We start from the raw sequence: 12,500 nt of genomic DNA, 5'->3' as shown, positions 1-12,500 counted from the left end.
TACACTGCACAAAAATAAAGGGAACACTTAAACAACACAATGTAACTCCCGAATCAGTCACACTTCTGTCATGTCAAACTGGCCGCTTTGGAAACAACTAGGGGCGATTTTAGCATTTTACGGGGGCTCAGCTCCTTATAGGGGTGAACAAAAAATAAATAAATAATATAAATAATACATACACATTCATTCATTCATTTTCTTTTCGGCTTAGTCCCTTTATTAATCATGGGTCGCCACAGCAGAATGAACCGCTAACTTATCCAGCAAATGTTTTACACAGCTGATGCCCTTCCAGCCGCAACCTAACACTGGGAAACATCCATACACTCTTGCATTCACACACACGCACTACGGCCAATTTAGTTTATTCAATTCCCCTATAGCGCATGTATTTGGACTGTTAGGGAAACTGGAGCACCTGGAGGAAACCCACGAATAAGCCAATTCTGAATTAGCCAAATAAGCTCAACACAACTCACAGCTCCATCTGCTGTTAAAAAACTAGCCTAGAGCTCAATCTGCTGTTAAAACTAGCCTAAAATGTTATCTGCTGATAAAAAAACTAGCCTAGAGCACCATCTACTGGTAAAACTAGCCTAGAGCACCATCTACTGGTAAAACTAGCCTAGAGCACCATCTACTGGTAAAACTAGCCTAGAGCACCATCTACTGGTAAAACTAGCCTAGAGCACCATCTACTGGTAAAACTAGCCTAGAGCACCATCTACTGGTAAAACTATTCTAGAGCACCATCTACTGGTAAAACTAGCCTAGATCACCATCTACTGGTAAAACTAGCCTAGAGCACCATCTACTGGTAAAACTAGCCTAGAGCACCATCTACTGGTAAAACTAGCCTAGAGCACCATCTACTGGTGAAACTAGCCTAGAGCACCATCTACTGGTAAAACTAGCCTAGAGCACCATCTACTAGTGAAACTAGCCTAGAGCACCATCTACTGGAAAAACTAGCCTAGAGCACCATCTACTGGTAAAACTATCCTAGAGCACCATCTACTGGTGAAACTAGCCTAGAGCACCATCTACTGGTAAAACTAGCCTAGAGCACCATCTACTGGTGAAACTAGCCTGGAGCACCATCTACTGGTAAAATCTGCTTTGACAACTTGAAACACTATCTGTTGTTAAAAATTAGCCAAGAGCGCCGACTGCTGTTAAAAAGTAGCCTAGAGCGCTGTTACAAACTAGCTTTCTTAGCAATTTAATAGTAACGTTGCTGTTCTTGAAGCAGTTCACATGTGTATATATATATATATATGACATGATATATTTAAAATGGTGTGTGTGTTCAGGCTCGGAGGCTCCAGGTGTGTGTGAGGAGAGAGATCTGAGCACTGAGACGACCGGCTCTCCCATTTTCTTCAATCCTCACACAGCTCTGACCATTGAGAAGCAGAGACAGCGGCTGCCCGTCTTCAAGGTAAAACTACTTTTACTCCTTTCATATATTTCTGTTAAGCTATAATTCACTCCATTTCAGTTTTACTCATTTTACTGTTTTCTAGGTTTATTTGAATTAGTGAAAAGTATTCTAAATAGTTTTAGTCAAAAATGACCACAGCCACATCACCCTGCAGCCCAAGACCGGATTGTCATTGAAGCTAAGCAGGGCTGAGCCTGGTCAGCACCTGGATGGGAGACCACATGGGAAGACTAGGTTGCTGTTGGAAGTGGTGTTAGTGAGGCCAGCAGGGGGCGCTTAACCTGTGGTATGTGTGAGTTCTAATGCGCCAGTATAGTGAAGGGGACACTACACTGTCAGAGGGCGCTGTCTTTTAGATGAGGCGTTAAACCGAGGTCCTGAATCTCTGTGGTCATTAAAAATCCCATGGCACTTCTCGTAAAGAGTAGGGGTGTAACCCCCATTTCCTGGCCAAATTCCCTCCACCGAATTGTCTCTATCACTGTCTCTCCCCTCCACCTGTAGCTGGAGTGTGGTGAGCGCACTGGCACCGATGTTTTGTGGCTGTCATCGCTTCATCCAAGTGGATGCTGCACACTGGTGGTGGTGTGGAGACCCCCCTTATGATTAGGAAGCTAATCATGAGACAAACAATGTTGTCTCTGCATTTAAAATGTCACAGCTGAGGGAATGACACTTAATGTCAGTTGTTATAAGCATGCATAAAATCTCATTCACATTCATTGGATGTGTCATGTCATGATTATAAAGGTTAAATGACAATCTTATGAAACCCAGTGCCATTATAGCACCGGTACCTTTGTAACCGGAATGTACCGGACCGAATCAGCATATGAATTTCGGTGCCTACTTTCGGTTCCACTGGTGCTGCAACAAGGATGTAAGAAGCATCAAGAGGTGCATCAAAGGCACACAGGTACACGTTGTCACACCATCTATAAACATTTAATTCTAAACAACTTTGAGGAATACGGACAGGTGATGTCAGGCGTTTGTTCTTGTTGCTTAGGGAACGGACGCACATAACGCACGCAGTACAGCGCATTCGGTGAGCGAGAGCGACTCTCTTCAGATCAACACACATGATCGCGTTCATCAAATTTGCTTAGACTAAGCATTCTAAAGTGTATTTTACAAGCAAGGATTTTGACACAGCAACGTGAAGCAGATGCTTTACAAAAGTTGCTTGTAAGAGGGAAACATCAAACTTAATGACACATTTGAGGGCTCATGGAATCAACTTAAAGGCAGAGGAATGCACTGTCCCTGAAAGCTCGCGACATCATCTGACACTTTCAATGAGTACGTACATGGACACTAATGCTCCGATTTTAATACTCTGATTAAGAGTCTAGACTACCATGTAAACAGTGATTTTTGATTACCTTAAAGGACCACAGACACCTGCGTCACGAAATGAGGAGGTTATTTCTTTCCATTCAACATGCGGTATCAAATTCCATTAAAAGAGCACTCTTCCACCAGTCCTTACTTAATGCTCACGACAAGTACCTCAGTTTGTCATGGGGGCATGAATAAAATGTTCCTGAATGAAAGTGAAACTGCAGTTAAAGTCGAAAAATTAAAAATTAGACCCCTGAAATTACATGAAACTCTGGAGGAAACATGGATAGCATGGTGACGCAATAACGTTAATCAATATATGTACTATAGCATGTAAGATGGGATCATGAAAGGAACATTCAAAAAGCAACTCATGTAAACACCTTAATCTTATTATTGTCTTATTCAGATTAAGGCAAATCATTAGGTCACTGATAACCATGTAAACAGTCACAAGCCCTAACCCTAGAAAAAAGGAGTTCAGTATTTTGATGACAGCCTTTCCCTAGGTTAGTAGTAAGCTAATGTCATTTCATAATGCAAATCTTGAATTCATGCTAACCAACAAATGATCAACTGAAATATATTAATGTAATTATATATATATAATATGAATTGATGTTCACTTTAAACTTTAATTATATTGTTTTATTTAAATTATTTTTTAAAAGATTTTATCAAATAAAAGATTTTTTATCATCCAGTCATCCACCATAATTTTGTGGCTCAAAAGTATCGGTTCAGGTATCGTTTTGGCACCGGTATCGTTTTAAAAGTATCGATTTAGCACCGGTATCGAAATAACCCCAAACGATACCCAACCCTAATCTTATGTCAGTATGTCAAAAAAACAAAACAGAAAGAGCTTGATTATATGCAGCGAACTCCTGGAGGGTCGCAGCTCTGCACAGTTTTGCTCCAACCCTAATCAAACACAGCTGATCCAGTGAAAACATTAATGAAAGTTTTCGAGACTCAGGCTGTTCCTCAATATGCGTTCTTCAGCAATCTTGTGTCCTCGTATTCTCGTGTAACATCATCATCAAACGCCAAAGTTCGGTTCTGAAACTCAAGACCACAAGAATGGAGGACGCGTGAAAGTTCCGGGATGTGTTCTTGATGTTGAGGATGCATGCATGCAGACTTGAGCGCAAAACTTTCTCAAGAAGTCCAAGAAGTCATTGTTGCTGAATAAAGGTGGTGGGAAGCGCAGCATATATATATATAAATTATCTTCTCTTCACAAGAACACAAGTCTATACTCTGGGTTTTTAGAATTGAGAAACAGCCTCTATTGAACACCTTGATTAGTTGGATCAGCTGTGTTTGATTAAGGTTGGAGCAAAACTGTGCAGAGCTGCGGCCCTCCAGGAATTGAGTTTGAGACCTGTGATATACAGTATATAAATATGACTTTTTTGAAAGTTGTTACACGTGACAAAATAATAAAAACTGAGTATTTAATATATATTATTATTATAAAAAAGGTGGTTTTCCATCTCCAGGTTGGATGAAAGTCCTTACCCCAGGTGGTGGAGTTTAAGTATCTCTGGGTTTTGTTCACGAGTGAGGGAAAGATGGTGTGAGATTGACAGGCGGATTGGTGCAGCAGTAATTCAGATGATCTACCGGTCCATTGTGGTGAAGAAGGTGCTGAGCCGAAAGGCAAAGCTCTTGATTTACCGGTCAATCTATGTTCCTGCTCTCACCTATGATCATGAGCTTTGGGTCATGACCGAAAGGACGAGATCTCGGATACAAGTGGCCGAAATGAGTTTCGTTCGAAGGGTGGCAGGGCGCACTCTTATGGATAGGGTGAGGAGCTCTGACACCCGGGAGGAGCCCGGAGTAGAGCCGCTGCTCCTCCACATAGAGAGAAGCCAGCTGAGGTGGCTCGGGCATCTGTTTCGGATGCCTCCTGGACTCCTAGCAAGGGAGGTGTTCCAGGAATGTCCCACCGGGAGGAGGCCTCGGTGAAGACCCAGGACACGCTGTAGGGGCTATGTCTCACGGCTGGCCTGGGAACGCCTCGGGATCCCCCTGGATGAGCTGGAGGAAGTGTCTGGGGAGAGGGAAGTCTGGGGTTCTCTCTTAAGACTGCTGCCCCCACGACCCAGCCCCTGAAAAGCGGCAGAAAATGAATGAATGAATGAATTATTATTATTATTATACTTTTTGCATACAAATTATTATTTTTTTTGGTCTCCAGCACAGAAACAACATCTTGTATCTGGTGGAGAGTTTCCAGACGGTGGTGATTGTCGGAGAGACAGGATCAGGAAAAAGCACACAGATCCCGCAGGTTTGCCCATCAGACGTGAGGGTTTTCTTCTAAATGTGAGTGCATGTGTGCTGTGAGCTAAAATATGTGTGTGTGTTTCTGCAGTATCTGCTGGAGGCCGGCTGGGCGGCTGAAGGGAAGGTGATCGGTGTAACTCAGCCTCGGCGAGTGGCCGCTACATCTGTAAGTAGGAGTTTCTGTAGCTCTGTGATGCATCTCTATGCAATGATTCGGTCATTTTGAATTAGGCCTGCACAATATATCAAACACTTATCATTATCAGGGGAATAGCATATGCGTTGTCCATATCGCCGAGAAGTGAAGTAAATTAAGGTTATTTTCTGTGCCAAGTATTTGTGTGCTGTATGATAACAGTTGAAGTCAGAATGATTAGCCCTCCTGAATATTTTCCCCCAATTTCTGTTTAACAAAGAGAAAAATTTTTTCAACACATTTCTGAACATAACTCAATTCTAATAACTGATTTCTTTTATCTTTGTCATGATGACAGTACAAAATATTTGACTAGATCTTCAGCTTAAAGATGTGTTTGGGAAGCAACTTGTAGCATTTGAATGATATTTTAATCACTTCCACGTCATCAATAAGTGAATGAATAAGTCTTCAGTAAACAGAAGAGAAGGAAAGCACCAGGGCCAGATGGTGTCTCACCAGCCTGTCTGAGAACCTGCGCTGACCAGCTGGCTCCCATTTTCTCACATATCTTCAATAGATCACTGGAACAGCGCAAAGTTCCATCCTGCTTTAAGCGCTCTACCATCATCCCAATCCCGAAGAAGCCAAAGATCACAGGACTCAATGACTACAGACCTGTGGCCTTAACATCTGTAGCCATGAAGTCATTCGAAAGACTGGTGCTAGCATATCTGAAGGACATCACTGGACCCCTGCTGGACCCCCTGCAGTTCGCCTATAGAGCAAACCGGTCTGTGGATGATGCAGTCAACATGGGACTGCATTATACCCTACAACATCTGGACAAACCAGGGAACTACGCAAGGATTCTGTTTGTGGACTTCAGTTCTGCCTTTAACACCATCATCCCATCACTGCTTGAGTACAAACTGGCCCAGCTCTCTGTTCCTAGCTCTGTCTGTCAATGGATCACCAGCTTTCTGACAGATAGACAACAGCTAGTCAGAATGGGCAAAATCACATCCGACAGCCGCACCATCCGCACTGGTGCCCCCCAGGGATGTGTTCTTTCTCCACTGCTCTTCTCCCTGTACACCAACGACTGCACGACAAAAGACCCCTCCATCAAACTCATTAAGTTTGCAGACAACACTACTGTTATCGGCCTCATCCAGAACGGTGACGAGTCTGCATACAGACAGGAGGAGCGGCTGGCGTTATGGTGCAGATACAACAACCTGAAGCTGAACACGCTAAAAACAGAGGAGATGATAGTGGACTTCAGGAGAAACCCCCTGCACTCCCCCCACTCACCATCATGAACAACACTGTGGCTGCAGTAGAGTCATTCAGGTTCCTGGGCACCACCATCTCTCAGGATCTGAAGTGGGACATTCATATAGACTCTATTGTGAAGAAAGCCCAGCAGAGACTGTACTTCCTTCGTCAGCTGAGGAAGTTCAACCTGCCACAGGAGCTACTCGTACAGTTCTACTCAGCTGTCATCCAATCCATCCTCTGCACTTCAATCACCGTCTGGTTCGGCTCAGCTGCCAAACCCGACCTCCGTAGACTACATCGAATAGTCCGGACTGCTGAACGAATCACTGGCACAACCCTTCCTACACTTCAAGAACTGTAGTCTTCCAGAGTGAGTAAAAGGGCTCGCAAAATCACTCTGGACACCTCACACCCAGCACACTACCTGTTCGAACCGTCTGGTCGGCGCTTCAGAGCACCAAGCACAAAAACAGCCAAACACAGGAAAAGTTTCTTTCCTCAGGCTGTCTACCTTATGAACAGTTAAATATTCCAGGGGTGGCCAGAGTTTACCACCCTTTGGGGGCGCCCCTGAATGAGACTCAAAATTCAGTGCAGTCAGTGAAATGATCAGAACTTTCCATCACTGAAGGAGAAGCTTTCATCCTCTCACTGTGTGCATGTGTGTTTCAGGTGGCCACCCGTGTGGCGGAGGAGAGAGGGGCGTTTCTGGGCCATGAGGTGGGCTACACCATCAGGTTTGACGACTGCTCTGATCCACAAGCCACACGCATAAAGGTACAGTCGTAGGGGACGTTTTCTTCTTCAGTACAACATTAAAGACAATTTAGAGCTGAATCTGTGTTTCTTGGTGATTCATATAATGGCAGTGACAAAATCACAGTCCAAATCAATAACCATGGCTCCTGATGACACACTTCACCAATGCTAGAATTGCTATCAATCTATACAGAAATGTCTATTAAAAACTGTGAGAAATGTCATTATAGTTTACATAATAAATTTAAAAAGTGGCCTCTCTGTTTTTTCCATAGCTGTAGGTTAAATTAGCAGCAAATGACTTTCTGTTCTCAGTTTCTGACAGATGGGATGTTAGTTCGGGAGATGATGTCTGACCCACTGTTGAAGAAGTACAGGTAACTTTGCACAATCATGATGATGATGGTGGTGATGATGGTAATGATGATAACAGTGGTACTAATGGTGATGATGGAGGTGATGTGATGGTGGTGGTGATGATGATGAAGATGATAATTATGATGATGGTAGTTGTGATGGTGATGATGATGGTGGTGGTGGTGATGATGGTAATGATGATAACAGTTGTACTAATGGTGATGATGGAGGTCATGTGATGGTGGTGGTGGTGATGATGATGAAGATGATAATTATGATGATGGTAGTTGTGATGGTGATGATGATGATGGTGGTTATGATGGTAATGACAGTGGTAGTAGTGATGGTGGTGATGATGTTGAAGATAATTATGATGATGGTAGTTGTGATGGTGATGATGATGATGGTGGTTATGATGGTAATGACAGTGGTAGTAGTGATGGTGGTGATGATGTTGAAGATAATTATGATGATGGTAGTTGTGATGGTGATGATGATGATGGTGGTTATGATGGTAATGACAGTGGTAGTAGTGATGGTGGTGATGATGTTGAAGATAATTATGATGGTTGTGATGGTGATGATGATGGTGGCATGATGATAATGATTATGCTGGTGGTGATGATGTTGAAGATGGTGGTGGTGGTGATGATGATGGTGGTAGTGGTGATAATGATGACGATGATGACGTGGAAGTGATTGTGGTGATGATGATGATGAGGGGGGTGATGTGACGATGAGGTAGGTGATGTGATGATGGTGACGATGAGGGAGGTGATGTGATGATTGTGACGATGAGGGAGGTGATGTGATGGTGATGATGAGGGAGGTGATATGATGGTGATGATGAGGGAGGTGATGTGATTGTGATGATGAGGGAGGTGATGTGATGTTGACCATGATGGATGTGATGTGATGATGGTGACGATGAATGTGATGTGATGATGGTGTTGATGAGGGAGGTGATGTGATGTTGACCATGATGGATGTGATGTGATGATGGTGGTGATGAAGGTGATGTGATGATGGTGTTGATGAGAGAGGTGATAGTGATGTTGATGAGGGGGGTGATGGTGGTGATGGAGACAATGAGGGAGGTGATGGTGGTGATAGTGATGATGAGGGAGGTGATGGTGGTGATAGTGATGATGAGGGAGGGGATATGATGGTGATGATGAGGAAGGTGATGTGATGGTGACGATGAGGGAGGTGATGGTGACGATAAGGGAGGTGATGGTGGTGATGGTGATGATGAGGGAGGTGATGGTGGTGATGATGAGAGAGGTGATGGTGGTTATGATGAGGAAGGTAATGTGATGTGATGGTGATGATGAGGGAGGTGATGGTGACGATGAGGGAGATGATGGTGGGGATGGTGATGATGAGGGAGGTGATGGTGGTGATGATGAGAGAGGTGATGGTGGTTATGATGAGGAAGGTGATGGTGATGATGAGGGAGGTGATGGTGACGATGAGGGAGGTGATGGTGGGGATGGTGATGATGAGGGAGGTGATGGTGGTGATGATGAGAGAGGTGATGGTGGTTATGATGAGGAAGGTGATGTGATGGTGACGATGAGGGAGGTGATGTGATGGTGACGATGAGGGAGGTGATGGTGACGATGAGGGAGGTGATGGTGGTGATGATGAGAGAGGTGATGGTGGTGATGAGGGAGGTGATGGTGGTGATGAGAGGTGATGGTGGTTATGATGAGGAAGGTGATGTGATGGTGACGATGAGGGAGGTGATGTGATGGTGACGATGAGGGAGGTGATGGTGACGATGAGGGAGGTAATGGTGGTGATGAGGGAGGTGATGGTGGTGATGATGAGAGAGGTGATGGTGGTGATGAGGGAGGTGATGGTGGTTATGATGAGGAAGGTGATGTGATGGTGACGATGAGGGAGGTGATGTGATGGTGACGATGAGGGAGGTGATGGTGACGATGAGGGAGGTGATGGTGGTGATGATGAGAGAGGTGATGGTGGTGATGAGGGAGGTGATGGTGGGGATGATGAGAGAGGTGATGGTGGTTATGATGAGGAAGGTGATGTGATGGTGACGATGAGGGAGGTGATGGTGACGATGAGGGAGGTGATGGTGGTGATGAGGGAGGTGATGGTGGTGATGAGAGAAGTGATGGTGGTTATGATGAGGAAGGTGATGTGATGGTGACGATGAGGGAGGTGATGTGATGGTGATGATGAAGGAGGTGATGTGATGATGGTGATGATGAGGGAGGTCATGTGATGATCTTGATGATGAAGTAGGTGATGTGATTGTGATGATGAGGGAGTTGATGTGATGATGGTGATGAGGGTGGTGATGATGATGAGGGAGGTGATGTGATGATGGAGGTGATGGTGGTGATGATGAGGGAGGTGATGTGATGATGGTGACGACGAGGGAGGTGATGCGATGATGAAGGAGGTTATGATGGTGATGATGAAGGAGGTGATGTGATGATGGGGAAGGTGATGTGATGGTGATGATGAGGGAGGTGGTGGTGGTAATGGTAATGGTGGTAATGACAGTGAGGATGGTGGTAGTAGTGATGGTGATGTTGAAGATGATAATTATGATGATGATGGTTGTGATGATGATGAATGTGGTAGTGGTGGTGATGGGGATGATGAGGGAGGTCATGTGATTGTAGTGGTGATGGTGATATTAATGGCTGTGGTAGTGGTGATGATGATGAAAATGCTGCTGATGATGGGGGTGGTGATGATGATAATGTGATGATACTAAAGATTATAATGCGGATGAAGGTTTTGATGATGAAGATGTTGATGGTGATTTATGGTGGTGATTATGCTGGTGAAGTGACTTCTTGTGTTGTCGCTTATGTGTCGTAGTGTTCTGATGTTAAGTGTACTGTGAGTGTTTTTGCTCAAGCAGTGTGTTGTGTTTCCATAGTGTACTGATACTGGATGAAGCTCATGAGAGGACGCTCTACACAGACATCGCTATCGGTCTTCTGAAGAAGGTGATGATGCTTTATATTTCATCCTTTGTCAGAGGAGCAGTGTTGTGGAAACCTTCTGCTCATTTATTTCACTCACTCTACAGATTCTGAAGAAGCGGAGAGACCTGCGTTTGATTGTAGCCTCGGCCACTCTGGATGCCAAGGTAAACCTGACCTCTGACCCTGTATAATATCCGACAGTTCATATGCATCCTTAAAGCTCGTACACACCGGGACGCTTTTCATTTGAGTTTATCGTCAGCGTTTTTCGTGACGTTTTTCCACATTCAAACCCAAGCGATTTTCACTGGCGTCGAGCAGATGAGTATGCAAAATCACTCCTTGACGTAAGATGGCGCTACACAACTTTAAGCTTCTGACACCCGCTTGTAACACAGAAGAAGAAGAGAGAAAGTTAACATGCTTGTTGTTAAAGTTACTGGCGACTCGAACAAGCATGGCTGGTTCAAGTAGCAGCTCCAGCTCTAGCGATGAAGAAATGATTAGTGTTCACCAGCGCAATAAGCAGCTCCACGTTCATATCACCTCTGGGAATCTTCTTCAATGTGCGCTCGCATTGTCAGTTTTCACTTGAGCGCCTCCAACTGCTGTTTACTGTAACTTCAGCAGCTCCGTGCACGTAAACATGGTGCCAATCTGATTGGTGGAGAAAAAAACGAGCATCAGGCGTTTCTTTAATAATTACTCTTTTACATCTGCCGTTTTGCGTGTTGATGTGCACCATCAATTCAATTCACCTTTATTTGTATAGCGCTTTTAAAATGTACATTGTGTCAAAGCAGCTTCACATAGAAGATCATAGTAAATTGAAACAGAGTAGTCCAGTTTTCAGTGTTTAAGTTCAGTTCAGTTCAGTTCAGTGTGGTTTAATAATCACTACTGACAGTCCAAACACTGAAGAGCAAATCCAACGATGCGCAGCTCTTCAGATCCCGAACCATGCAAGCCAGTGGCGACAGCGCCAAGGAAATAACTTCACCAATTGACAAAAGTGAAGATTTAAAAAACCTCGAGAGAAACCAAGCTCAGTTGGGCATGACCATTTCTCTTCTGGCCAAACTTCTTGTGCAGAGCTGCAGTCTAGGCGCTGGAGAAGCTGGACATCAGCGAGACTCGTCTGTCCCCGGAGCGTCACAGTAATCAGTCTCATGCTCTCAGGATACGGCCTGGTCCAGGATTATGGAAACCTTGGGATCATCTTGGGATCATTTTGTCACGAGTCTTGGATCAAATCAGGGGCGCTGCATAGTCTCTGAGGGCCTCACGAGGAGTATCCCCAAGTGGAAATGGAGAATAACGAGAATAATTAGCGTAGCTGCTGTTCATAGTGTATATGAACAAGATGCAAAAACCTGCGTGGAGCACATTTATGTATCATACCGCCAAAGTGATGCACTGAGTGTATGCTTTACTAAAAAGATAGGTCTTTAATCTTGTTTTGAACTGCAAGAGTGTGTCTGAGCCTCGGACATTATCAGGAAGGCTATTCCAGAGTTTAGGAGCCATAAATGAGAAGGCTCAACCTCCTTTACTCGACTTTACTGTTCTAGGTACAACCAGAAGCCCTGAGTTTTAAGATTTTAAAGAGTGGGCGCTAACATTGGTGCCCTTTATTTAGTCATGAGGCTTTAAACGTCGACGGAAAGTGCGAGCAAAAAGCGCCCCGATGTGCACTTCCCTTTATACATTAAATCTCTGATTACATGAACATCTGAACACGTGACAAAGCAACAAACCAAAGACAAATTATTTGGTCCCCTGAGGATCTAATAAACAATTGTGACAGCCAATCAGAATCAAGCTTTCAGCAGACCAGTAGAATAATCTGATGAACATCCTAAGGTGTGTCGTTATTTTTAGATAAACGCACAGCTAAAGTAGTTCC

The 12,500-nt window shown here is 44.3% G+C and overlaps 1 protein-coding gene across 1 annotated transcript in view; it reads left to right on the top strand.

Moving 5' to 3' along the window:
* The window catches only part of dhx35 (DEAH-box helicase 35), a 28,198-nt gene that overhangs the window by 501 nt on the left and 15,197 nt on the right, over window positions 1-12,500 (top strand). Inside the window, exons 2-8 of the mRNA XM_056449629.1 lie at window positions 1,317-1,444; window positions 5,001-5,093; window positions 5,178-5,255; window positions 7,182-7,286; window positions 7,584-7,645; window positions 10,546-10,615; window positions 10,699-10,758. Of these exons, the coding sequence (XP_056305604.1) occupies window positions 1,317-1,444; window positions 5,001-5,093; window positions 5,178-5,255; window positions 7,182-7,286; window positions 7,584-7,645; window positions 10,546-10,615; window positions 10,699-10,758 (596 nt within the window). The remainder of the gene's footprint in view (window positions 1-1,316; window positions 1,445-5,000; window positions 5,094-5,177; window positions 5,256-7,181; window positions 7,287-7,583; window positions 7,646-10,545; window positions 10,616-10,698; window positions 10,759-12,500) is intronic.

Source organism: Danio aesculapii, chromosome 23 (genome assembly GCF_903798145.1).
Source record: "Danio aesculapii chromosome 23, fDanAes4.1, whole genome shotgun sequence".
NCBI classification, from domain to species: domain Eukaryota; kingdom Metazoa; phylum Chordata; class Actinopteri; order Cypriniformes; family Danionidae; genus Danio; species Danio aesculapii.
Note: the sequence above shows the minus strand (reverse complement) of the source record. Positions and strands in the feature narration are given on the sequence as shown.